The sequence below is a fragment of the Prionailurus bengalensis genome, chromosome B3 (assembly GCF_016509475.1).
Source record: "Prionailurus bengalensis isolate Pbe53 chromosome B3, Fcat_Pben_1.1_paternal_pri, whole genome shotgun sequence".
In the NCBI taxonomy this organism is placed as follows: Eukaryota; Metazoa; Chordata; class Mammalia; order Carnivora; family Felidae; genus Prionailurus; species Prionailurus bengalensis.
The window spans coordinates 4,689,719-4,717,329 of NC_057355.1; the positions used below are offsets into that span (position 1 = coordinate 4,689,719).

A 27,611-nucleotide genomic window follows, 5' to 3' on the forward strand; every position below is an offset into this window, starting at 1 on the left:
TATGTGTGGGGGGGGGAGGGGTGTGTACACACACACACACACACACACCCCACATCTTCTTTATCCATTTATCAGCTGACGGACATTTGGGCTCTTTCATAATTTGGCTATTGTTGATAGTGCTGCTGTAAACACTGGGGTGCATGTGTCCCTTTGGATCAGCATTTTTGTATCCTTTGGATAAATAATACCTAGTAGTGCAATTGCTGGGTCGTACAGTGGTTCTATTTTCTGCCTTTCTTTCTTCTTCTCAAAACTCCTGCTCATCCTTCAGGACTCAACCCCAGTATCCTCTGTGAAGCTCTCCCTGACACAGGCCCTGTAGCACTCTGTATACACCTCCTTGTGGGCGCTTATAAGCCTGTACTGAAATCACTCGCTCGCCCTGCAAACCAGAACGTTAGCTCGTCAGAGGCAAGGACCCCGTCTCATCTACCTATGTAGCTCTCACACCAAAGATAATGCCCAGAACTGAGAAGACTTGCAAAGCAGGGTTCCCCAACCGGTGGATTTAGAAATATCACAGGCACAGAATATTTGGCCTTCAGCAAAGCATCTGATAAGGAGTGTAAGGAGTTCCAAATTTCCCCAGTAGAGGGATACAGATGAATGCCAGGCGTTTAGACAAGTCGGCAACTGATGAAAAACCCTTCGCAGGCAGTGCTGATTAGGTCCCCCAAAAGCAGGAGGAAGGGCAGGAGCTCTGCCAGGGCTAAGGTCTTGTGAGCTGTGTATGTCAGCGGAGGGAGACAGCGCGAGTGGACAAGTTCATGAGGGACAGCCTGGAAAGTTCCTTGAAAGAATACTCCACAGTGGGCAGGTTCCCTTAAAGGGATGATCTTAAGGGAGATAAACCAGGTAGGGCCAGACTCGAGATGAAATTGACTCGGGGAAATAAATCAGGTCCTGCTTGTGCCTCTAGAAAATTCACTAACTATGGCACAAGTTCCTCCCCCATCCTACCCCCCCCCCCCCCCCTTCTCAGGCAACAAGATGGAGAGGACGTGGTAGAACACAGCTAGCAAGGGAAACCTGAGGCTCTGACTCTTGGCCGGGGCTCTGACACAACCATGAAGAAAGGAATGTGCTCAGTGGTCTGCTGAACGTGGTCAGCGTCTGCTGTCTGGACAGCAGGGAAGATGGATATTCCGCTCACTCTCCACTGGTCCACCCGAACCTGGTGTGGGCTGGTCAGTGCTGGAGCCATGCTTACCAGAGGTACTGCCTGGAAGAGGATACCCCGAGGGAGCCCCCTGGATGGGGCCGGAACACGAAACCACACCGTGGGGAGGACATAGTCCATCCAGAGAAGACAATTCCTGCCCTCAAATGAGAATGCGGGAAGTCTGGCAAAGGGGATTAAGGTGAGCCTAACAGGAAGGAGAGCTTCTGAAGCTCAGAGCTTTCCCCAGGAAGCCCTAATCCCTCAGGGGAAGCTGGATGGAGGGCGGGGGGGGGGGGGGGGGGGGGGGGGTGTAGCTGTGTAGAGTCACATACACGTGACGATCTGTGCTTCTCTAAAACCTCCTATTGAGCAATCCAGTTCGCATGTTTGATGTTGTGCAAGTATTATAAACAAGGCACATTCACCTAACATTAGAAGGCAATTTTCACAGTTTTTACAACTTTAAAAACGTCGGGGAAATTTTATGAGCCCCCGCTGCAGTAAGGTGCAGGTGACGGTTGTGGTTAACTGCAGAGGGGGTTTCATCTTAACCCTTGACGGTTTTCATTCAATTCTGTTTTGCTATTTTAAGCAAAGCAAAGTAAAAGGAAACAAAACAGAGGAAGATCCGTCCCAGAAATAATGATGTCCTCATCCTAATGTCTTATTTTACCTGTGTGGAAGGCCACCCGACAGGCCATGAATTCAAGCTAGCGTATTACGTGCTGTGCTCACCATCCCATGTGCCGGGGGCTACTCGGGCCTGGGTCCCATGCTCACCTGCACAGGGCCTCCGCGTCCAGCTGTCGGGGGTTTCTGTGGTCTATGATGATGATGTCGTGATGCTTGTCCAGGAAACAGGCAAGGACAGCCTGGGCCTCCTTGGTAACTGTGCACTTAAACCCTGCTTTTTCACACGCCCTGCAGAATCCATTACACTGGTTATCTTCTTTGGTAAACACTAAAAGTACCTGAATCAAAAAAGTGCGAACACTTTTTAAAAAAACAAGTTGTTAGGACTGTCATTTCTTAACACGCCACAGAAAGCTCCCGGGGCCCGGACGGCAAGCACACAGGTGTGAACATAATCTGTTGATAGAAATCTTCGTCCAGGTAACTCAGGGACCGAAATTAGTGCTATTTGAGCTGCTTTTGTCTGGACGTCCAACTGCACGGGCCCTATACTTAATTCTTTAGCGAAGAAGCCCACTGGCAGAACTCAACAAAAGCTTGATTAAGCATTTTATCCTGAAACTACTTCAATGAAAACACAAATACTTATTTTAGTTAATAGTAAATTAACTAGGCAAGTCCTTAAATGACAAAGACTAATATTTCAGTCAAACTTTTAGATACTTAAAACTTTAAATAGTGTAATTAAACGTTCTGACTCAAGGGTTTATGTAATTCCTCCAAGTTAAAAAAAAAATTACTTTGATGATAAGAGAAGAGACTTCAGGTAGCTCAAAATATAACAGCTCACAACCAACCAGGTAACCCCTCAACCTCCCTTCCCTCTGGAAACCACCAGATTGTTCTCTATAAACCTGCTTCTGCTTTTTGGTGGTGATGGTGGTTTGTTTTGTTTTTCAGATTCCACACGTAAGTGAAATCATATGACATCTGTCTTAGGGGAGAGGGATTAGAAGGTAAAGCTTCCAGTCATAAAATACATAAGATCCGGGACACGATGGACACACGGGGAATACAGTTAATAATCTAGAACAACGTATGGGACACACGGTAGCCAGCTACAGTGCCCACTACTTCTGAATGGATACAAACGCTGAATCATTCTGTTGTGCGCCGTAGGTCAGCGACGTTTCAATGAAAAAAGTAATAAAGTTGTGATCGATAGCAAAGGACAAACTGTCAGTTAAGGGACGCGGGAACAGCACAAGGTGCAACAGACAGCACTGCGCCTCTGCCCGGGACGACGGCTTGTGGTCCCCGTGCCCGCTGCGTCTCCCCCGTCCTGCCGGCACCCCCACACTCCGGGTCTGGTGCAGGAGCACCTGACTCTGTCCCTTCAGACCCACACGGGCTCCTGAGGGCGACCGTGGTGAGGTGGAGGTGGGGCAGCCTGGGAGAACGACACTACAAGGCTGACAGAAACCCTGTCCCCCAAGGCTTAGTTCCTCGAAGTTTTCCCAAGGGCACAAATACCACTAATGCAAAGAACTAAGAGCACATTCCTGCCAGTAGCTTTGCACAGGTTTTAAAAATGTTAACGGTGAACATGGTTTGTGTGCCAGACGCATCAAGGAACTCTGGAGCTCAATTTCAACTGGTGATTTTGCCTAACATTTTGGATTTGATAATTCATAGATACTTTCTGATGGGAAGTTAATGTTTTGCCCCCTTTGCTCCCCACCCCCCACAACGATGCACATTCTTTTATTGCTGAACCTTTCAAAGTAGGTTGCAGGCATCTCGTCCTCTCCAAATACCTCAATGTGTGTTTCTAAGAAAAGGACATTCTCTTCTGTGACTGGAGTACTATGATCAGGTTTAGGAAATTTAGTGTTGATCCAATACCATTATCTAAAATAGGAAACTATTTTCAATTTTAGGCCCTCGCCCTCCCCCCTCTTTGGAGAAAATCAGTATGTTTAGGGCACAGCATGGTTTCTTACTACCTGGAGTTGATCTGGATGAAATCTCATGGGGCCAAACTGCACGTCAGCAATGGCTACCTGTAAGAAAAAGATGTGTTTTTAAAAAGATTGTTTTAAAGGTAAGTGCCACAGATGAAAGCAAAATTTCTACTCCAGAGAAAAAATTAACATAAATTCAATAGTTGTTACACAGATTCCCAGGGACTGGCTTATAAAGCCCAGGAAAGGTGCAGGAGTATGGAGGGAGAGGTAACAGGAATCTGATCCTGGCTCTTTTCCTAGCTGCGTGTGATTCTAAGCGATTTACTCAACCTTCCTCAGCCAAAATTTCTCGTTTGTTACAAAGATGAAATGAGTTTCCAATATAAAGAGTCCCCCCAAATTAGACACTGAACGAACAGTGGTTCCTTCTATCTTTCCCCTGACGGACAATGAAACCTTACATCCAAAATGGCACAAAGAAAGTGAAATCCAGCTGTTAGAACCGTGCGACAGCAGAGCCAAGGAAACCGGGTTGAGAAGCAGTCGACACTTGGGTTTTACAGGGAGCAGAGCACTCATCAATAATTGCTTATCTATTTGAGAACTGAGAAGAGACTGCACAAAGATAAATGTCACAACCAAACCCCAATGAGTCACGACCATCACAGCGCCAACGGAAGGGCTTATCCTGGGTGTTACGCCAAGAGCTGAGCATCCATCATCTCGCTGAATCTTCACAGTAACACAGTGAGGTTTGCAGCTGCAAAACCAAGGTTCCAAGTACCTTGTTTAAGGCCACCCAGTCAGCAAGTGGCAGCCGCGATTTTGCTGCAAACCCAGGGCCCCTGGAAGGTTTGGGCAGTCTGCACACCTCATGAAGGAGCCCAAGGGAGCAGGAACGTGGGGCTGAAATACAGCCCCAAGTGATGGACGCTGGCACTGACTTGCTACCCAGAGGATACACATTTCCAGAAACACTGTACGTACTGGGGGATCACCAGGCCTCCGGGTGATGGTATGATTCCACAGGGAAAAAAAAAAATCTGCAGTGGAAGACCGAGATGTAGGAGCCTTCCCGCAAGGTATTTCCTACCTGACTGCCCACCTCCAGTCTCTCCCCTCAGGTGGTGATCTGCCCTACAGTAAACACATGGAACAAATCCTGCTCAGTGGTGGTGGTGGGGGGTCCATGTTTATTTTTCACTGCTAAAAGCTGATGTCTACCAGTCATGGGACACCAGCTTAGTGTCTGATTTGCTTTATGCTAATTTCATCTCTCAGAAGGCCTAAGAAGAATGAGGGCCGCCATTACTGCAGACTAAGATTGAGGGGGATTCTGTGACAGGGCGGAAGGCCGAGGAGAACAGACCTCCCACAGCACCGCCTATCCTCCTGCAGGCCAGCCTGTCAGTGAGGGGCACAGCTGGGTACTGAAGCCAGACGTCTTGAGACGTGATCCCAGAGGGCCAGGAGAGTCTTAAAAGAGGTCTGGTCTAAATCCTCATACTCCCTCGGTGCACCGAGAAGGAAAGCAAGAGGCACCGAGAGAGACCAATCTGATGAGTTTCTTCCTGGTTTTTACAAAGTTTAAAGGAATGAATGAATGAAAGAACAAGGAATGATGTGGACCTACTGCTTGGAAAATACAAGAAGGAAGACAATGACAGGAAAAAGAGAAGAGAAGTCATTTTCGCTGACTTTCTATAGTATGGGGGGCAGTTTCAGAGGAGAAAGCAGACACCTCACAACAGCAGGCACGATGCTGCCATCGCAGGCAGCACTTGTGTCCTTGACCTGAATTGGGACCTGTAGCCTCTGACAGAGGACACTTATGAAACTGGCTATGAAGGATCCAGGAGATAAAAAAGAAAGTCTGCAAGGGGAGAAGGAAAACATTTATGAATAGCATAAAAACATATGATATTCTAGGTCACAGAGAAAACCTTGAAACATATTCCTAAAAGTAAAAATGGTGGTTTTTATTCTTCAGCCATAATGCAACCAAACCACAAATTAAAAACGTTAAGTTTAAACAAAATCGACAAATACCCCCACCCTGAAAATTTTTTACACACTAACTTGTAATTGCTGGGTCAGAGAGAGAAATGCAAACTATACATATAGAGTACCTGGAAAATAATAAAAATGAGAATATCACGTAATGAAAACTTACATGATACTGCTACGTTTTACTCAGAGGCAAGACTCATAGCCTTAACTTCTTTTGTCATGAAACATGAATGAAGTAAATATACCAAGCTTTCAAATCACTAAGTTTGAGAAAGTCAACCATACGAACTGAAGGAAACCAGGAGGAGAAAAATTAAGTTGAAGGTAGTGATTCACAAAAATTTAAAAACGTTAGCGACTAGCAAGTTTTAAAAAATCCTTGTATGTGTGCATCTAGTGTTGGTGACCAGCTGAGAGACAGGATAACAAGTGTGAACGGCTCAGGACAAAGCCTCGTCCTTCCCAGGAAAACAACTCTGAGCACACGGTCCAGACCAAAAGTGGGTTATGAAATAACTTTCACAAAGGACAGTGTAACTTTATGATCTCAACTTATAAAAATAACACACCACCGCATTAATTTTAAGAAATAAAAGAAGTTATAGGTTTTTAAAAGACTCTTAATTTTGCCTCGACATGATTTTAGCGATATCATTTTAAAGCATAAATGTTTCAGCAGCTCTATTTGACCACTGAACACTTACTTTATTTACTTAACTAGATTGCATTTTAACCTTACATCCTGTCTACGGGATATATCCGGCTCTCAGGACCTCTGTTGAGCAGTGTCCCAGCAGAGCTGGACAACTACTTACCACTGCCCCCCACCCCCCCAAAATAACCACCACCAGGAAATGTGATGACATTACTCAGTGAGCAGACGTCAGCAGTGAGCCCTGAAAAAGTAAACAACTTCCCAACTGCTCTGGAAAAGGGGATCAGAACTATAGAATTCTTGTATTCCTCCTTTTTTCGTGCATGAAAATCACGATCAAACTGACCTAATGCTTCAAAGTCGCAACCCTTTTAATAATAATTTATTGTGCACGTTAATATTTTAAAAGGGAACAGTCATTTTTAAATCAATTTTAATATCACAGGTTTGATTGAATCTTTCAGCTTCAAAAGCAATTGTTATCTTTAGACAATATAGAAATAAGAGTATATTCACTGGCTGCTACTGGTAATCGTACAAATTGTTTAGTCTTCTGGATTTTTAAATATTTATGTATTTATTAATACTCATTAGTAAAGAGAGATTGTAAAAAGTCTATTTGTATTTTAATAAGGTAATATTTGTAAATATGGCTGACAGAAACATGAAATAAATAATTAGGAATTTTGACAAACCACCTATCAGATTTCTTTTGTTTGCCTAACTGACCGAACATTCACAAGTGACAGCAAGGGGCACCTGGGTGACTCAGTTGGTTAAGTGTCTGACTTCAGCTCAGGTCATAATCTAGCAGTTCGTGAGCTAGAGCCCCATGCTGGGCTCTGCCCGGAGCTCAGAGCCTGGAGCCTGCTTTGGATTCCGTGTCTCCCTGTCTCTCTCCCCTTCCCCGGCTCACGCTCTCTCTCACTCTCAAAAATAAACAAACATTTAAAAAATTTAAAAAACACAACCGAACAAGAAAACAAGTGACAGCAGAAGGCCAAACTAGGGTTAGGAATCTGGATCATGGGTGGGACTGGGAAAGAAAAGAGATACATGATACTAACCAGCCTAAAATTTCTGTTCCCCCAACCCTCCCTATCCCTTGCCTGCTTTTTTTTTTTTTCCCTCTGTAGCTCTTAATCGTCATTTGCAAAACTTCATATACTATTTATCTTCTTTATTTTCTGTCTCTCCCACTAGAATATAAGATCTATCTACAGGGATTTATCTGCTTTATTCACTGCTGTACTTCCAACACCCAAAAGAGTCCTTGACACATGGTAGGCATTTAAGAAACCTTTTTGAATGAATGTTTACTCAACAGCTCATCTTTCTGAATCAATCATTTATCTAGAAATCACTGATACTAGTTTCTACGTACACATGTATATGTAACACAACACTTCCAGTTTTCAGAATATTTTCATGCATACTTTATTTCGTGAGGGGACATCGAGGAAGGAAGGATTTTTTATGAAAGCCTAATGAGTACTAGGAGCCACAAAAGAATCAGGTGATCTTTTTCCTACATTCCCTTTATTAGAAACAAAGTGAATGCTGAGATCAACTTATATTGATTGTATACAACCCTAGGAACTATAGAGCACAGACATAAATCAGGAGTTTGTCCTCAACCAGCCTATCCCTCCAGATTTTCCCTGTACTTTGCCTGGCCCTCTTGTCTTTCTTTCTCTGGGCAAAGAGTGCCCAGTTCTCTTAACTTGGTCAAAAGAACACAACCTAGGCAAGAGTCAGGAGACACCAGTTCTTGGGGGGGGGGGGGGGGGGGGGAAGAGTCAAAATTAATCCAGACATCTGTGGATTACCTACTATTGTGCTTTAAGCCAAGCACAGAGCTAGATGCTGGGAGCGCAAAGAAGCGCCCACCCCTGGCCTTGAGTAGGAGAAGAGGCAAATGTACACAATGACAACATAGTAGAGTTTTAATAGAGAAAGAGGGAGCCTATTATGTGCTCAATACTCCGCTTCCAATCCTATTTAAATCCAATTTAGTCCTTACTCTATGAGTCAGGCAAGCTCGTTAACTCCATCTCATTGATGAAAAACTAAAGCTCAGTGCAGTGTGGTTTAACAGTTGGTAAGTGACAATGGTGAGAACAAGTCCCAATTCACAGGGACTGGATTCCTGTGGTCTTTTCGCGCTCCACTGGGGAAGGCCTAAAATCACCCGACCCTAGCCGAGATCTAGAAAAATAAGACCAAGAACCCAGAAGTCAGCATTCGCCCATGGTTTCCCAGGCATTCAACATCCAACTGAGAACAAGACAGACGGTGTCTCTACCTACCAGGGGGAGATGTGATGGAAGAGTAACTGGGGTGCTATTTTGAATCAGAGTCCAGGAAGGCCTCTCCGTGGCAGCAATGTGGAATAGGAGATCTGCATGATAAAGGAGCCAGACATTCGAGGAACAGGGGAAGGAGTGCCAGGCAGAGGAAACGGGGTGCTGGGACCCATGGTGGGAACGGGGAGCGTTTGAGGAAAGGACAGGGAAGAGGGAGGAGATGAGGTCATGGCTAGGCAGGAGCCAAAAGATGCAGAGCTTTCGAAGCCAGGACAAGAAACTTGGGTTCTATCCTGAATTTCATAAAAAGCACTAGGGAGTTTTATACAAGGAAATGATAGGATCTAATTTTTATCTTTATTACAAATTTTTTTTTTTTAAATGTTTATTTTTGAGAGAGACAGAGCGTGAGCAGGGGAGGGGCAGAGAGAGAGGGAGACACAGAATCTGAAGCTGGCTCCAGGCTCCGAGCTGTCACCACACAGAGCCTGATGCGGGGCTTGAACCCATGGATGATGAGATCATGACCTGAGCTGAAGCCGGCTGCCCAACCGACTGAGCCACCCAGGTGTCCCCCTCTAATTTTTATTTATTTATTTTTTATTTATTTAAAAAAAATTTTTTTTTCAACGTTTATTTTATTTTTGGGACAGAGAGAGACAGAGCATGAACGGGGGAGGGGCAGAGAGAGAGGGAGACACAGAATCGGAAACAGGCTCCAGGCTCTGAGCCATCAGCCCAGAGCCCGACGCGGGGCTCGAACTCACGGACCGCGAGATCGTGACCTGGCTGAAGTCGGACGCTTAACCGACTGCGCCACCCAGGCGCCCCTAGAATTTTTATTTTTTAAATAGACCACTTTAAACGGATCCCCTTTAGATTTTAAACAGATCCCCGGTGGGGAATGGACAATGCGAAGGTGACAGCAAAGGCAAGGAGACCAGTGAGGAGGCTTCCACAGTCCAAGTGAGAGAGGACGGCAGCCTGGCCCAGGAGTTGCCATGGAGACGAGTACGTGGTTTTGGGCTGTTTCGGAGGAAGGGTGATCAGGACCCCCTGACGGACAGGACGTAATCAAATCTACTGGCTCCCAGACCAGAGTCCTGGTATCTGACTCGCAGTTTTATTTCACTGTTGCGTGGAAATTTGGGGTTATGCAAGGCATCCTGGTAGAAGCTGGTGTGGGTCGGCTTGGTCCTTTCCAGATCCACCCACAAGATGGCACCAGGACCCACCCCGAAGCGGAGCTCCTAACTGCTCTCCCAGGTACTCCGAGAGCGGCCCAAAGGCTCCACATCTATCCCAACTGTTTGTGTCTCTTTTTTCTCTCCTTACCTGTTCTTAATTGTCCCTTCAGTCAACTTAAACGGCAAATATTTACAAGGGGCCTTTTATGTTTCCCCATCTGAATGCTAAAATCAAGTCACACGCCGGGGCAAAACCGTTCGGAGGTCCTTTTTTCCCAAACTCATATTGTTCAGCAAAAAACGGTGTCTGGATTAAGTGAACTATTTAAAGAGTTTAACGTAATGCCCGACTGTGAGGAAATGCCCAATACGTTCTAAAGGACCCACAGAAAAGATTTTCCAAGGAGCTTTTGCTATGAAACTACAAGTTGCCGCACATGCACACATGTAAGGCACTTTTTTTGTTATTTGATGTTGTTTGAGAGAGAGAGAGAGAGAGAGAGAGAGCATGTGTGTGCATGCTAATGGAGGAGGGAAGAGAGAGAGGAAGGCTCCCAAGCGCGGGGCTTGATCCTGCCGACCATGAGATCACGACCTGAGCCAAACTCAAGAGTCGGACACTTAAGTGACTGAGCCACCCAGGCGCCCCTGAAAGGCGTTTTTAAAACTGCATTTTTCCAAAGAGCCAGTTTCTTTCAGAGCACTAAGGTAATCTCTAATAAGAACCATTAACTTCACGCTGCCTTGAAATAATGTAAGAAATAGAACCTACGTCTTAAGTATCATACTCATGTACTTGGAACAACGGACAAATAAAGATTTTCCCCAAACCCTGAAGGAACACTGCCTCTGAAGGTGAAACAAGAAAATTGAACAGAAAAAATGAGAACAGCCAATTGTAAGATAACCCAACCTTAAGCTTCTTTTTTTTTTTTTAAATGTGTCCCTGAAACGTAAGAATCCTCACATCCCAACTGGGCCATCTGAGGTGTAACATCTCGGAGGCCGAGGACCCACCTCTCCTCCACCCCTCAGAAAAGAGGAGCCGATCACTTGAGCATCATCCTGTCAGAATGAGAAGGGGGTGACAGGCTGCCGGGGGAGGGGAGCCAGAGGCTCAGAACTCCCTCCAGGAGAAAAACGGAATCCAGCGGGTATAGATGATCCGGGCACGGACAAGAAGTATTCCTGGCTGTACGTTAACAAATGAGCGTCCTGCCTCTCACTGGGTGGGGGTGTTACGTTTATCGCTGGTGTCCATGTCACACGCTGCACAGATGACAGCGAGCCTCATTCAGGAGGCTCCCGGCTGCCCGCACACCTGCTGACTGCTGCTGGCACCCGGACGGCTTTCCGAGGCTTTCCGGGGTCAGCCGATGCACCTCGAAGATACCCGATGGGACTACGCTAACAACGACCACGCCCATGATAGAACGGATTATGTAGAATCACCCAAACAGTCCCCATGACCAGTGTTCCTGAGGTTGGACAGATGGGGGGTTACACTCTGGCCCCTGGCCCCTGAGAAGCTGTGTGTCTTTAGGCAAGTTTCTCCACTCCGCTCAGCCTCGCCCAGAAAACCGTGACCGTGAGGACGAAAGGAAGACTTGACCCGGTCAAGTGCGCCACAGCAGGCATCTACCGGCGCTAGCGGAAGGGGCCGCACAGGCATCCCCGGCCCCCCTGCGCTGGCTCTACAGCAGCCAAGAGATCCTTAGCAGGTGTGGCGGCGACCCACGTGGCTTTGGCCAGAAGGCGGGTTTCCAGACTGAACGGTAACTCGAGAAAGTCTGCCAGAGCCCGACCGCCCGACCGCCTTGCTGCATCAGAGCAGGACACCCTCTGGACGCAGTCCGCGGCCCCGCTGGGGGCACCATCTCCCACAGGAGCCCTGTCGCAGGGCTCCCCGAGTATTTTCACTGACCTCCACGGTTTTTCATAAGTAACACTGAGTTCTTTAAAGCTTCTTTTTAGAATACTTTCACTACCAATTATGTCTAATTCTAAACTGCAAATAACCAGCACTGAAAAATCAAGGGAGAAGTTGTTTTCTTATGTCCCAAAGAAGACCGAACTTGGGGTCTGAGAGGAGAAAGCCCAGGGCAGAGAGGAAGTACACGGCAAAGGTCTGACATCAACAGAGGACGTGAAGAAGGCCCGAGGCAGAGGAGGCCTCGGAAAAAGAAGATTAGGGATGGGGGCTGGAGGGGGGAGGATGGCTGGGGCCTTGGCCCCAAGCTTCAGATAATCCCTGCCTCCCCTGCCACTGCAAAGAGCGGCGACGGCCCAGGACAAAGTTTCCCAGGGAGGATGTGTTCTGCCAGGGATACTCTTTTTGAGGTTCTTAAGGCAAAACCTTGAGCACAAGTTACCTGGTATTTCTATAGGAAAACGTATGTTTACATCCTCCAAACATCCTCCCAATACATTTTAAGACTTTTTTCCACAGTTTTATGTTTACATCAACACTAAAAAGCAGGTACAGTAAGGAATATCCTTTACCCTCATAATGTATAGCCCTCCCTCCCCATCATCACCACCACTGAACAGAATGGTAGTTTGTTGTTGTTGTTTGTTTTGTTTTTTACCAAAGATTAACCCACATTGACACATCATAATCAGCCCAAATCCGTATTTCACCTTAGGCTTCCCTCGGTGTGGTACATTCTGGGATGCAAACAAATGTATAATGATATACATCCATCATTATAATATCATAAGGAGTGTTTTCACTGCCCTAAAAATCCTGCCTATTCATCTCTCCCACCTCCAGCCACCACTTAATTTTTTGTCTCCAGAGTTTAGCTTTTTTTCCAGACTGTCATATAGTTGGAATCATACAAGTATGTAGCCTTTCCATATTGGTTTCTTTCACTTAGTAAATGCATTTAAGGTTCCTCCACACCTTTCATGGCTTAATAGTTCATTCCTTTTTAGTGCTGCAAAACATTCCACTGTCTGACGTATCCGTTATCCATTTACCTACTAAAGGACATCTTGGTGGCTTCTAAGTTTTAGCAATTAAGAACGAAGCTACTGTAAACATCCTTATTCATGTTTTTGTTTGGCTGCTATGTTTTCAACTTTCTCACGGTTGAGTTTTTTAAAGCTCTTTGTATATTCTGGACAACAGTGGTTTATCAGATACATCTTTTGCAAATATTTTCTCCCAGTCTGTGGCTCATCTTTTAAAGCTCTTGATGTTGTCTTTCATTGGGCAGAAATTTTTAATTCTAATAAAGTTCGGTTTATCAATCATTTCTTTTGCGGATGTTTTATCTATTCATTGCTGTTGTATCTACAAAGGCATCACCGCACCCAAGGTCATCCAGATGTTCGCCTCTAGAAGTTTCATAGTTTTACATTTTGCTTTTAGGTCTGTAATTCATTTTGAGTTGATTTTTGTGAAGCAAATAAGGTGGGTCTCTAAATTCATTATTTTGCACGTGGATGTGCAATTGTTCTAGCATCATATATTGAAGCGACTATCATTGTTCCATTGTACTGCCTTTGCTCCTTTGTCAAAGACCAGGTGACTCTATTTATGTGGGTCTATTTCCGGGCTCTCTATTCTGATCCACTGATCTATTTGTCTATTTTTTTTTCACCAATACCCCAATGTCTCAATTACCGTAACTTTCAGTAAGTCTTTAAGTCGGGAACTGGTCACCAAGCCTGGTTCTTCTCCTTTAATATTGTGCTGGCTATTCTGGGTCTTTTGCCTCTCCGTGTAAACATTAGAGTCAGTTTGTCAATAACCATAAAGTAACTTGCTGGGGATTCTGACTGGGATTGCACTGAATCCATAGATCAAGTTGGAAAACACTGACATCTTGACAATACTGAGTTTTCGTACCCACAAATATGGAATATCTCTCCATTTATTTAGCCCTTCTTTGATGTTGTTCATCAGAATGTTGTGGTTTTCCTCCGACAGATCCTACACGTATTAGATTTATACTAATAAATATTTTGTTCGTTTTTTGGGGGGTACTGATATAAATGATAATTTGTTTTAAATTTCAAATTCTCCTTGCTTGTAGTATACAGGAAAGCAAGTGACTTATATTAACCTTGTATCCTGCCACCTTGCTACAATCACTTATTAAGTCTGTCAAAAGCTAGTTTTTCTGCTGATTGTTTTGGATTTTCTACATAAATGATGTCATCTAGAAACAGAAAGTTTTAGGTCTTCCTTCCCAACTGTACCCCTTTTATTTCCTTTTCTTGTCTCACTGCATTAGCAAGAACACCCAGTATGATGCTGAAAAGGAGTGGTGAGAGGCGACCCATCATTGCCCTGTCCCTGATCTCGGCAGGAAAGCTTCAAGTTTCGCATCATTAAGCATGATGTGAGCCACAGGGTTTCCTTACCACGTTGAGGAAGTTCCCCTCTATTCCAAGTTTACTGAGAGTTTTGTTTTGTTTTTACCATGAATCAGTTTTGGATTCTTTCAGGTGCTTTTATTGCATTTATTGATATGATCGTGTAATTTTTCCTTTTTAGGCTACTGATGGGCTAGATTACATTAACTGATTTTCTAATGTTTAACCACCAGCTTTGCTTACCTAGGATAAAGTCCACTTGGTTGTGGTATATAATTCTTTCGATACGTTTTTTTTTTTTTTTTACTTGATTTGCTAATACTTTGTTGAGAATTTTTACATCTATGCTCATGAAAGATGTTGGTGTATAGTTTCCTTGTAATCTGGCTTTGATATCAAGGTAATGCTGGCCTCACAGAAGGAGTCAGGAAGTATTCCCTCTGCTTCTACCTTCTGAAAGAGATAGTAAAGAATTAGTATAATTTCCTCTTTAAATGTTTGGTAGAATTTACTAGTAAAGCCATATAGGCCTGGTACTTTCTGTTTTGGAAGGCCATTAACGATTGACTTAATTTCTGCAAGCGATCTAGGCCTATTCAGCTCATCAAGTTCTTGTGTGAGTTTTGACAGCTTGTGTCTTTCAAGGAATTGGTCCATTTCATCTAGGTTGTCATATCTGTGGGCACAGAATTGTTCACAGCATTTCTTTATTACCCTTTTAACCTCCAAGGGATCTGTAGTGAAGTTCCCTCTTTTGTTTCTGATATTAGGAATTTGTGTCGATTCTCTTTTTTAGCTAGCCTGACTCATCAATCTTACCGATCTTTTCAAAGAACCAGCTTTTGGATTCATTCCTTTTTCTCTACTGATTTCAATTTCACTAATTACTGTTTTAATTCTTATTATTTCTTCTGCTTACTTTGGATTTAACTTGCTCTTCCTTTCCCCCCCAAGTTTCCTAAGATGGTAACTTAAGTTACTAATTAAAAAACAAATGTTTATGTTTATTTATTTTTGAGAGCAAGAGAGACAGAGAGCAGAAGTGGGGAAAGGGCAGAGAGAGGGAGACACAGAATCCAAAGCAGGCTCCAGGCTCTGAGCTGTCAGCACAGAGCCCGACGCGGGGCTCGAACCCACGGACCGCAGGATCATGACCTGAGCCAATGTTGGACCCTTAACCGACTAAGCCACCCAGGCGCCCCATTAGTTTACTAATTTTAGATCAATCTTCTTTTTTCGTATATGCATTCAACGCCACAAATTTCTAAGCACTGCTTTGCTGTATCCCACAAATCTTGATAAGCTGTGTTTAATTTTCATTTTTGAATTTCTTTTTGAGACATCTTCTTTGACCCATGTGTTATTTAGAAGTGTGTTGTGTAATCTCCACATATATGGGGATTTTCTGGTTGTCTTTGTTATTACTAGTTTAATTTCAATGTGGTCTAAGCAGACACTGTAGGATTTCTATTCGTTCAAATGTTACAGTGTAATGGCCCAGAACACAGTCTATTTTGGTGAATGCTCTATATGAGCTTGAGTGGGGAAAAAAACATGTATTCTGCTATTAGATGAAGTCGTCTGTAGATGTCAATTATATCCAGTTGACTGATGGTGGTGTTGAGTTCCATTACGTCCTTAACTGATTTTCCGCCTGCTGGATAGGTCCATTTCTGAAAGAAGCGTGTTGAGGTTCCTTACTACGATAGTGAACTCGTCTATTTCTCCTTACGGTTCTATTGGTCTCTGTCTCACTCGGTTTGATGCTCTGTTGTTGGGGGCATACGTATAAAGGGTTGTTATGTCTTCTTGGAGAGCTGACTTGCTTATCATTACGCGGTGTCCTTTTGTCTCCCTGATAACTTTCCTTACTTGGAAGTCTGCTCCGTCTGAATTAGTGCAGCTGCACTTGTTTGCTTTTGATTAGTGTTAGCATGGCATATCTTTACCCATTTAATGTGTATGTGTCTTTGTATTGAAAGGGAGTTTCTTGTAGACAACATATTTTCTTTCTGATATTCACCATGGGAATCTTGTAAAACTCCCAGAGGCAAACCTCACAATACTGTGCGCCCTCCTCTTTTGTCACGGTCCCTCGAAAGGTTCTACTTCTCTCCGAGCTGGTGCATAAAGCCTCCAGCGATTTATCGATTACAGCCCAGGCTTTCCTACCCCAGCACTCCTGAGTGGCTTCCATTCCTGAGTCTCTGGTAGGCAGTGACTCCTTGTATTCTCCCGGCTCTCCAATCTTGGGGCCACTGTGTCTTCCCTTATGGATTTAAGAAGAGCTATGGGGCACCTGGGTGGCTCAATCGGTTAAGCGTCCGACTTCGGCTCAGGTCATGATCTCGCGGTTCATGGGTTTGAGCCCCGCGTCGGGCTCTGTGCTGACAGCTCGGAGGCTGGGGCCTGCTTCGGATTCTGTGTCTCCCTCTCTCTCTGCCCCTCCCCACTCATGCTCACGCTCTCTCTCTCTCAAAAATAATTAAACATAAAAAAAAAAAAAAAAAAGAAGAGTTGTTGATTCTTCGGTCTCTTCAGCTTTTTACTTATCGTTAGGACAAAACGGTGATTCTCAAGCTCCTTATGTGCAGATCCAGAAACTGGAAGTCCAATACATTTTTAACAAAATGATGTGCAGGAAGGTCTCAAGTTACAATCCAAATACCCTCGTTACAACATCAAGTAGTCAAATCGTACAAGCATTCTGGAAAGCACGGAGTGGCAAAGGGGACGTGCATGTCCCAAAGCTGCTGTGCAAAGGAGGCCTCCGAGCACCACGCGGCCGCTCTCTGCCTTCCTCTGGGTCGTGCAGGAGGGCAGGCAAACTGTTCTCATCACTGCATCCACAGCAGCCGCTTGTCAATACCCACAACATCTGGTGATCAGAAAGCGATGTTTTAAGCATTTACGTGCTAACATGTTACAATATTATTGTGCAGAGGGCTTCAGTTAGTCTCAATTATGCTGTAGGAAACAGGTTGGAGGTTTGAGTTGACTTATAACAAATTGTCAAAGTTTCCCACTGAGACGAGTTAAGTAATGGCTCCTAGTTGAACTTTTCACTTAGAGCATGTGATGTTCAGGAACTCATTACTGAGGTTAAGCCAAAAATCCTGTACCTGCGTACCCTATGACCCAGAAGTGAGAATTTGGGGTCTATTAACAAAGATCTGTAAGGGATATGTGCAAAGAAGTTTGTCCAGAGTTCTGCATAGTAGCAGAGTTGCAGGCAATATGTGTATATCTAACCAGGAGACAGTAATATGCTGGATCTTAAAAACATACGCTAAGCAAAAAAAGAAACAGAATGAGATCTGTAATACAATACCATTTACAAAAATTAAAAATACATAATAAGCACATAACAACACACAAAAAGAAATAACATATACTAAGCACATAAAAATGATGATCTACAGTAGGCAGGGAGGGAAGTGGAGTGGAGAAACATAAAAATAACCAAACCACAAAAAAAGAGTAACCTTGGGAGTAGGCAGGGATTTTTTTTTTTAAATTTTTTAAAATGTACATCCAAATTAGTTAGCATATAGTGCAACAATGATTTCAGGAGTAGATTCCTTGATGCCCTTTACCCATTTAGCCCATTCCCCCTCCCACAACCCCTCCAGCAACCCTCAGTTTGTTCTCCATATTTATGAGTCTCTTCTGTTTTGTCCCCCTCCCTGTTTTTATATTATTTTTGTTTCCCTTCCCTTATGTTCATCTGTCTTGTCTCTTAAAGTCCTCATATGAGTGAAGTCATGTGATTTTTGTCTTTCTCTGCCTAATTTCACTTAGCATAATACCCTCCAGTTCCATCCACGTAGTTGCAAATGGCAAGATTTCATTCTTTTTGATTTAGGCAGGGATTTCTTAAGCTTAAACAGCATTAAGCATAAAGGGAAACCTTGATAAGTTAGATTTTAAAATTAAGAACTTCTGTTCATCAAAAGACCCTAGTAAGGGAATGAAAAGGTCAGCCATAGGGATACCTGGGTGGCTCAGTCGGTTAAGTGCCTGACTCTTGATTTCGGCTCAGGTCTTGACCTCACAGTCGTGAGATCCAGCCCCACATCAAGCTCAGTGTGGAGGATGGAGCTTGCTTGGGGTTCTCTCTCATTCTCTCTCTCTCTGCCCCTCCCCTGCTCATACTCCCTTATACTCCCTCTCTCTCAAAATAAATAAATAAACTTAAAAAAAAAAGGAAAGAAAAAAGAAAAGGTCAGACACAGAATGGGAGAAGGTATTTACAAAACATATGACCGACAAAGTACTCATACTTACGATATATAAAGAATGCCTGAAGATGAGGAAGAAATAACCAGACAAACCACATGGAGAGAGCCTTGCACACGCAGCTGATGCTAATATGCTAACTACTGGGCGGGATAATTCAACCCTCTGAATCAGAATTCAGCTAGGAAAAGAAATCAAGCTCATCAAGGATTGTTAGGTTCCAGCAATTTTTAAAGAAGGTATGTAAGCAGGAAATTTGAACAGATATTTTAAATGTTACAAAACACATAAACAAAGATCACTGGCTCAAGTCACTTCTGTTTTTTTAAACATTTTTATTTTATTTTTTTTTTTACTTTTGAGAGAGAGAGAGAGAGAGGGAAAGTCTCTACTATTTTAAGAGAGTTCTTGAGAGAAAATGGAAGAAGAAGCGTCTGCATCTACAACTTGTGTTATCTACGAGGGGAAATGAGTTACTTACACAACTGCCACACAGAAGAAAGCTTTGTTTCCATAGAGATTATGACACAACTGATTTAGGCCTTAAATTAGAATATTCCGATTTGAATTGAGAAATGATCTTTTTGTCTAAATGAATAGTGTATTCAGTGCGAATAAAAGCTCCGCACATCTGCTGATATCATTTCCTCTTTACTTCAGTAATAATAATGAGAAGACATCCACACAAGTCCTAAAAAGGAATTCACACACCCCAAATTTCACAAGTGCCTGAAAAATATATGGGGAATGACATATTTCTACAGGATGTACAAAAATACTGGCCATAAAGAACATAAAACATTTCAAGACAGCTTTCTGCTCACTTCACAGCTATTATAAACATTCTCTTGTATTAAGGATCTGAACAAGAAGACAAAAGTCAGTGCTGTCTACCTTCTGTCACTATGGCCTGAATTCAACAGGTAAGCTGTATAGTGGGGGGGGAGGCAGGGAGTGAGGAATCCATGAAATTATTAAACGAAAGCCACAGAAACATCAGAATGGTAAATTTCAAAAGGAGTGGAATGTGTGGTCCACAAATAAAGTACACGTAAACCCTTCAGGGGACCCACGTTGCCCTAGATATATATAGCATCTGACAGGGCATTCCAGGGTCCCGTAGTGTCCGCCCTCGTGACTTAGAGCCCCCTCGAAAGCCCACGCATCTTATTACCGTGCCACGGCCATGCGGCTCACCCGGCACGACACAGTCCTCTTTTTTCTTCCTCTCCTCCCTCAATTCCTCCTCATCTTCCAAAACTCAAGCATGCTATGCCTGTGGCCTCCGTCTGGATGCAGGGTCAAGCCCATGTGTTCCGGAGGCATCCTGGGCTGACCTTCATCACGGAACTTTAGTCCCTGTTACCCGGCCAGCCTGAGCTTCTGGGTTCACGTTCATCAGACCGGAGCCCACACAAGCACAGTGCTCGGTAACCGCTGAATGATTACTGAATAATTGACAGGCCCAACATTTCCTCATGTTCTGATAATACGTATTCCTGAAGGAAATAACCTATGAATAAAAGGATAAACAATCCCGGGCAACAGAGTAAAAGGAAGATTGGCTAGGTTTCCTGATAGGCTTATATTATAAATCATTCTGTTCTGGTTCTCATTCGCTGTGAAATCTCTCCAGCTGAATGGATATTCTAGCTCTTTCTCAAAGGTCTCCACAGGAATGATACAATCTTTAATTTTGTTACAGTTGAGCATATCCTCAATTAACCAAGTATTCAAAGTTCTGTTTGATTAGATTCTTGCCCCGTTGTTTCTCTGGGCATTTCAGGTCCCCGTATAGATCGCTATTTTCAACTACATTCTCTTCAGCTATCATAGCAAGCACCTGACTTCCTTTTGAAAAACAACTGTTTTCCATTTGAATTATAACATATAATAAGAAATGAATCACAGTATTGGTTTTGAGCATACATCACTGAATCTGAAAATAAAGCACGCTGCACCAAAAGCAGGAAGCAAGGCTTCCAGTTCGACCGAAGGCACAATGTTCATATAAAAATGTCAAGATATGGCCATATGATTTTATAGAAAAATGTGTAAGACCAGTAACAGACAAAAGCAAACAAATGTAGCGATGAATAATAAATTTTGGATGTACACCTACCTACACTTAAAATGTCCTTACGTATCCAGCTAAAGGAAACTTGAATTCTATCGTGCTGATTTAACAGTGTAAGAAAAGTATCCCAATAAAAAGAATTATTAGAAATGGAGAAAGCATCACACTTACATGGTAGTGATAAGGCATCAATGGAAAACATGAAATTCTAATTACCCCCGGAAAATGAAACGAAGGCAGACCACTTCTGCAAGTGGCTGGTTCCACTTATCACATGTTAATTTTCCCTAAATAGTTTCCAGTACACAGCTGGCCGAAGCACTTGGGGGACATGGATTCCCAGCACACTGAAAACTCGTCAAGAGGATGGCACAGGGCCCGCGTCTCTACCCCATCACACGGGGCCTGAGAAAAGACTGGTAGCAGGAGAGAACAAGTCGGAATGTGTGGTTGTGTGTCTAGGACCTCTGAACTTTGATGAGCTCTCCTTACTCCAAGGCCGAGCAATCACCTGGGGGCATCTGAGCATCATCTGGTGGGTCTAAGGACTGGGCCCCGTCAGGGACCGCTGAGGAACTTCCCGGCAGAACCCGCTCCCAGAGGTGAATGTGCTCGGGGACGTTCGACTCAGAAAACAAGAGCCTGGTAGTAAAGGACAGTGCAGGAAAGCAATCTGGGCAAGGCTTTACCTTCACTGCCCTGCCGTACACTTAAGATTCTGATATTCTCACAGGCCAACAGTTTGCTTCTGTAATTGGTAAGTTCAAAATGCAGGGCTCTCCTTGCGGGGTAACCAAAAAAGTGATTTTAAGTCATTTTCCCACTTTAAACCTGTTTAATGGAAACAGTGCTTGCTCCACTCTTAAAACTGGGACAAGTCTCGTCAATCTCCTGCTCACTCTTTCTTAACACAAAGTCCCAGAGAGGGATTTTGTTAGTTCCCTAGGGCCGCCAGAACACACGATCACAACCTAGGTGGCTGAAAACCCACGGAAAGCTATTTTCTCACAGTGTGGGAGACCAGAGGTCCAGAATCAAGGTGGAGGCAGGGCTGGCTCGCTCTGGAGGCTCCGAGGGAGAAAGCAGCTGTTCCCTGCCTCTCTCCTGGCTCCAGGTGCCTGCCAGAGATCCTTGGCTGGTGGCCGCACCACACAATGTCCAGCTGGCGTCACATGAGCTTCGGAGAAGGACGCCAGTCATTGGATTTAGGGCCCAGCCTAATCCAGTACGCCCTTATCCCAACTGGTTACATCCACAAAGACTCTGTTTCCAAATAAGGTCACATTCTGAGATTCCAGTGGACGTTAAACTTGGAAGGACACTACTTAACCCGTACACTCATTAAGTCGCAAATACAGCCTCAGTTCAGTAATTAAAAACGGTTAATCCACTTCATTTACATAAGGATCAAATTGGGCAAAACGACAGTATATTTCGTGGGGGTGGAGGTGACAGGGAGAACCTAAGAAGGCCTTGTAGGGTCCTGGAATGTTCTATTTCTTGATCTGTGTGCTGGTTACATTTACAAAAATTATCAGGTTGTACGCTTAGGATTTCCGCGTTAACTTTCAAAAAGCGTTTACTTTCAAAAGAAAGCAATCTGCCCAATCTCTGAATAGCACTTCAGTTTTCATTTGCGGAAAAGCCTTCTCTCCAGCAGCAGGGCTGGTCACGGGGCGGCGTGCCTCTGGGGAGAGGGGGGTGGTGGCTGCCTGTCTCCCTCACTTCCTCCCCCACCTGTGAGCTGCTGTTTCTGAGGCAGGGAGCCCAGGAAAGGATCAGAAGGAACTTCCCACTTGCCTGGTGCCATTAGATGATTTCTCACTCTTGCAGCCTGATGGATTTTTAAAGCCTTTTCTCTTTTGGAGCAGTTTTGTGGTTTCTTTGAAGATTCTCCTTCTGTGTCTCTCCCACCGCAACCGCTTCAGATGGGCAGTGTCAGTCTGCCAGCTAGTTGTTCCCAATCCTCCCTTATCTTCTACCCTGGGGTAGATGGCACAGCCTTTTGTGCGGGGTCCCCTCACCCTGGTCGGCTAGCATCTTAGGCAGGAAACCTTTGGGGATGACCCTACATCAACCTAGATGTAGCATCTGCCTAGAGCCATCCTGTGCTCACAGCTCTGCTCGGAGTCCTCGTCTATTGTTTAGCGGGAGGGAAGGCTGATATATTCAGGTTCAAGCCCACTGCCCTTGCGGGTAAAGCGGCTCTGCCTGAGTGACGTGAGTGCTTTGTCCTCTAATGTCTGGGGTGCTTCCTGTCTATGCCCCTGTATTACTGACGGGCACCTTGAGGAAAGCATCCCCGTTTGACACTCTCGGCACTGCTCAGATGTGTGCCAAGAGTGGAAGTCTCTGAACGGATGTAGAACGGAGAACCCGTGGCTAGGAGGAGGAAGAAAAAGGTTGTTATTGAAAGCAGAGGAATCTGGGCAGCTGCCAAGGTGAACCAGGAGGTAGACCAGAAGGGGAGACCAGGAGGGGAGACCGGGGGGTGGGGGGGGAGACCAGGAGGGGAGACCAGGAGGGTAGAGCAGGTGGGGAGACCAGGAGGGGAGACCGGGGGGTGGGGGGGAGACCAGGAGGGGAGACCAGGAGGGTAGAGCAGGTGGGGAGACCAGGAGGGGTGACCAGGAGGTGGACCAGGAGCTGGACCGTAAGGAAGGCAAGAAGTCCTCCCGTCTTCTTTCAAGTTGGCAGGGCTGACCCTGCTGTTGCATAGCACGTGTGTGGTTCCATCCAATCCCATCAATTCTATAAACTCTATTAATGAGTGGCCTACTAGGCCTGCCTTCGGTTTTGTGAATTTTCAACCTCGGGCAGTCACACTGAAGACGTGGGAGGGTGGTATGAAAGACTGCTAGAACAGTCTTTGCCATTTGAACTAGAACCCTCATGTATCCTGTCTGTTACATACACACTCACACACAGTCTCCACGAAACCACAGATTAAATCATCAATAAGGCTTTGGTTCTGTTGGCGAAACAAAGAATGCCATCAGACACACACATTAAAGGGCAACTATTATAACACTTCAGGAGGAGGGCCTGTTTTTATCTCAGCAGCTTCCAAAACCAAAATATCACATTTGCCAGTGATAGTTCCTAAGAACTTCATGAAAACCTCCACCATTCTGTTCAAGGTAAATAACCATGTTGCTTTTTCTTCCTTGGGTTTCTTTCATTTATTAGTTGGGGATTTTTAATTTCTTCAGAAGAATGGAACCAATCACCCTAAACCAAACACTTGATTGTAGCCGGCGGAGTAAAAACTAATCAGTATATAATGAAGTGAACTGGTATTCCCGGGGTCCTCGACACTTCTAGAATAGTCAGTTGGAGTTGCCTCTTCTGTTACAGGAACGGTATTCGTGGAGTATGTGGTCTGACTTCCTGATGACCAGCCGTCGTGACCTCCAATTCCCATTTATATTTATCGATACAGCCGACATTGGCCTTAGTCCTATCCATTATTTTTGTTACTCTTTTTAAAGACTGTCTGTTTTCCTTTGGTGTGTGTACTGTGATACTTAAGATGGTTTACTTTTTTATCTAGTGGTTACTTTTATTAATATTTGTAAACCTTAGTTCTTTAGGGGGATTATCGACTTAATCCCCTGTAAGAAATGATGAAATTAAGATATTTTCTCCACTACCCTATTGTAGTCCAATATATTCTTTTTCCTGTTTAGCTCTGTACTCTTAAATACACCCTCACCTCTCTTAGCTCATCTGTTAGCTCTAAATGACGCTCTTCGAACCCTCGCTAATAAAGACAAGGGAAGAACATTCTTTATCTCCCATCTTGTTTTCTTTTCTCCTCCCAAATTTGGCTGGTTAGATAACTTCCCACAGTCAGGTTTTAGAACCTTCACATTTGGTTCTTTTGCACTGATCTTCAAGTTTGTGTTCACCTACAAATTAAACAGAGTCTGCGCTCATAACCAGCTCTTCTGCTGTAGTTTCTCCAGGGAGCTTTTGGGAGTCTTTAACTAGATTCCTCCAGGAGGCTTCATGGGAACATTCTCTCTCAATTTCTTACATTTAAAAACTCATTAAAAACAAAACCCAATTTCACTGACTATAAAATCCTTGGGTCACACTTACGCTTCCGAAGGATGCTGTCAGAGTTCCCTCGTGGTGACCGACAAGGAGCAGCCATTAACTTCCCCTTTCACAAGTGAGCTGATCTCTTGGCCTCGTGGCCCAAACAAGTTGTTATGTTTGCAGTCCAAACTTCACATTTCTGTTTCCTGCTTTAGGGAATTTTTGTACTTTTCGTTCGTATCTACCATTCGCTAATTCTACCTATTCTATTTCGCTCAGCTTATTCCCTCAGTCCTATTTTCTTTCTATACGTTGTCTTAGGTCGCTCTCAACTTGCCCTCTGTGCCTTTGATGGTTTTCTTCTTTTCCTTCACTGTCTTTCCTGGACTCGGGTTTCCTTTCCTTTTGGCCTGTCACCTCTTCCCTGAGCTCCTATACCTCTGATCTGTGCTCCAGTCTTTTATAAAGGTGGACTAACTTTGTCTTTAATCTGTGAAATATTCAGTCATCATTTTCGTGTGTTCTCCGCCAGTGTTTCTCCAGCGTGTGCTGTCCGTCATCTTTCTCTGTTCAGGTTTCCTTATCATTTTTTTCTTGCAATTACGTTTCATTAGATCCTGAACTGGTCCAGTCTTGGAGTACTCACTTTTGAAGGCAGTTTTTTCTGGACCAGTTACTTGAAGAAGATTCATCTGGGAGAAGAGCCAGAACCACATTCAGAGACTTCTTCCTTTTCCAGGCAGGACTGATAGGTGCGCCTCCTGGGTGTGGGAAGCTGTTCCTTGGCTACTCTCTCCCTAACAAATGGGACAGGGACTACTCACAGGGCAGTGTCTCCCCTGCCCGCCTCCACGAAATCAGACCGCTCCCTATAAGCAGTGCTCCTGTGAAGTCCTCACTCAACCCGGCCTCCTCTGTACCTTAGAATCAGACTGCATCTGGTGAAGCTCCTGCCACCGGCCTGTGTATTCCTTTCCATTAGTTCCAACGAAACATTTGGCTTATGAAACCCGGGGTATATTTCTCATCTTGGAAAATGTTCTCTGCTAATTTTTGCTTTTTTCCCTTTTCCTCAGATCTGCAGCGCTAAGGGTCTACTGGGCACTTCCTCTTATACTTCTGGTTCAATCTTTCAAAGACCCTTTCCACTTGCTTTCTGGCTTGGGGCTGCAGACCTCTCCTAATTTCTCCCAAGACAGAGTCTTCACTTCTGTTTCTTTCTCTCCTAGTTGCCAGGGATAATTCCAGCAAAGGACCGAGAAAGGATGACTTTAGCATGTTCAAATCTTAAGTTCTGCCTTTTTGCCTCCAAAAAGAAAACCGCTTTATAATTTCTTTGAATATAAAGCAACCCACGGCACTCCAAACTCCAGACAACCCAGAAAGGATGCAGAGGAAAAAAAAAAAAAAAAAAAAATGATTAACCTAAAGTAATCCCTGTCAACACAGGAACACATATTCCGGTGCATATAAAACCTATCTTTTCCTGCATTTTTTTTTCACTTAAAATGGGTATTTTCTTGGAAATATAGATCTAAATTATAATTTTAATAGCTACATGATATTCAGAAGAACTTCCTTTTAACTAAGAGTACCAGGAGGCACTGCAATGTTTAAACTTTAAAATAAACAATCCCATAAACCAGAAGTCATGCCCCCTGAAGATCAAATTTTCCACATTTTAGTTTCCTTGTAAATCAGACAAAATGAGGGGTTTATTCCACAGGCTTCTAGAAATAAAACACGCAGGCTTAGGTCTTTAAAAGTTAGGTAACTAAAGGTTCTTTTGAAAAGTTAAGGTTTCCCTGACCTTTGTTCCTGTATAATAAATACACTGTATTTTCCTGGTTTCTCATTTGCAAGACAGAGAAAATCCAAACAACAAAAACGATCCAAGTTTTATACCAAGGACGAACAATCTCTACAGGTTATTCAGTCAGGAAGACGGTCGGGAGAATCACCAGAGGTGGGCTGGTACCACAGTGTCAAACAAGGGAGTGTGTGCAAATGGCCCGCGTGCAGTCCGTGAGTTTTCATTAAAATGTGTTTTCTAATCCATTTCCTTAACTAGTAGAGACCTCGAGCTATGCAAACACTGGGCCCCCAAGCTGGTTGTAGCTGTGAAGACGGAAAACATTCTGTTCCTTCTCTCGGCGGACCACAGAGACAACCACCTCTTCAACGAAACAGCCCCTACGCAAAGGAGCAAACCTCCAGATGGCAGAGTGCTGGCACGTGCCAGCGAACAGGCTACGAGTGAGTGTTACTGGCAAACGCATTCCGCCAAGTGCTCAAGCGTAGCCTGTAAGTTAGGATAGGCCCCTTGTAAAACTGGGTAACCCGATTCAACCAGCAGTCAGGCACAAGAGGAAGCACGAAGGACCACAGCCAGAGAAGGCCAGTAAGCAGCCTCTGGTGATTTATTCATAGGAATCAACAGCGGCCAACACTAGCACGAACTATGTGGGTGTGTGCTATGTACTAAAGAGTATCTAATTTAATCTTTACTCAACCCTCTCAAGTGGAAACTGTTATTATTCCCAATTACAGGCTGGGAAACAGAGGCTCAGCAAGGTTAATGTACTTGTCAGTCACACGACCAGTAAGTGAGGGTGTGGAACCCGGACCCCCAAGGCCCAGGCTCGCCACATGGCCCGTGCGGACTATAATCCCCCCTCGGCAACCTGGCGAGGTGCTGTTAGAGAAACTGGGAGACAAGATACGTGAGAGACAAAGCTTCTAGTCTAGTTCCAGCTCTGCCTCTCATTAGTATATGACCTCAGGTTAGACACTCACCAGTCTGGGCCCCATTCTAGTCTGCCAAATGAGAAACATAATGGCCTATCAGGTTCAGGCTTAGTCACCCAACGATAGCTTATATATTTTGTCATTTATAATCTTCTCATATATACAGATTTCCTTTTGGAAGGAAGACAGGAAGTAGCTATTCAATCACCAGGTGTGGATGTGAAATTGTCATTTGTTCCTTCACTTCAACAAAT

The 27,611-nt window shown here is 44.3% G+C and overlaps 1 protein-coding gene across 2 annotated transcripts in view; it reads right to left on the reverse strand.

Annotated features, from left to right (window-relative positions):
• The window catches only part of PDE8A (phosphodiesterase 8A), a 154,602-nt gene that overhangs the window by 77,306 nt on the left and 49,685 nt on the right, over positions 1–27,611 (reverse strand). For both annotated transcript variants that reach the window (XM_043554670.1, XM_043554669.1), the window contains exons 2-3: positions 3,805–3,861; positions 1,946–2,136 (exon numbers count right to left, since the gene is read on the reverse strand). In XM_043554670.1, coding sequence (XP_043410605.1) covers positions 1,946–2,136; positions 3,805–3,861 — 248 coding nt within the window. The remainder of the gene's footprint in view (positions 1–1,945; positions 2,137–3,804; positions 3,862–27,611) is intronic.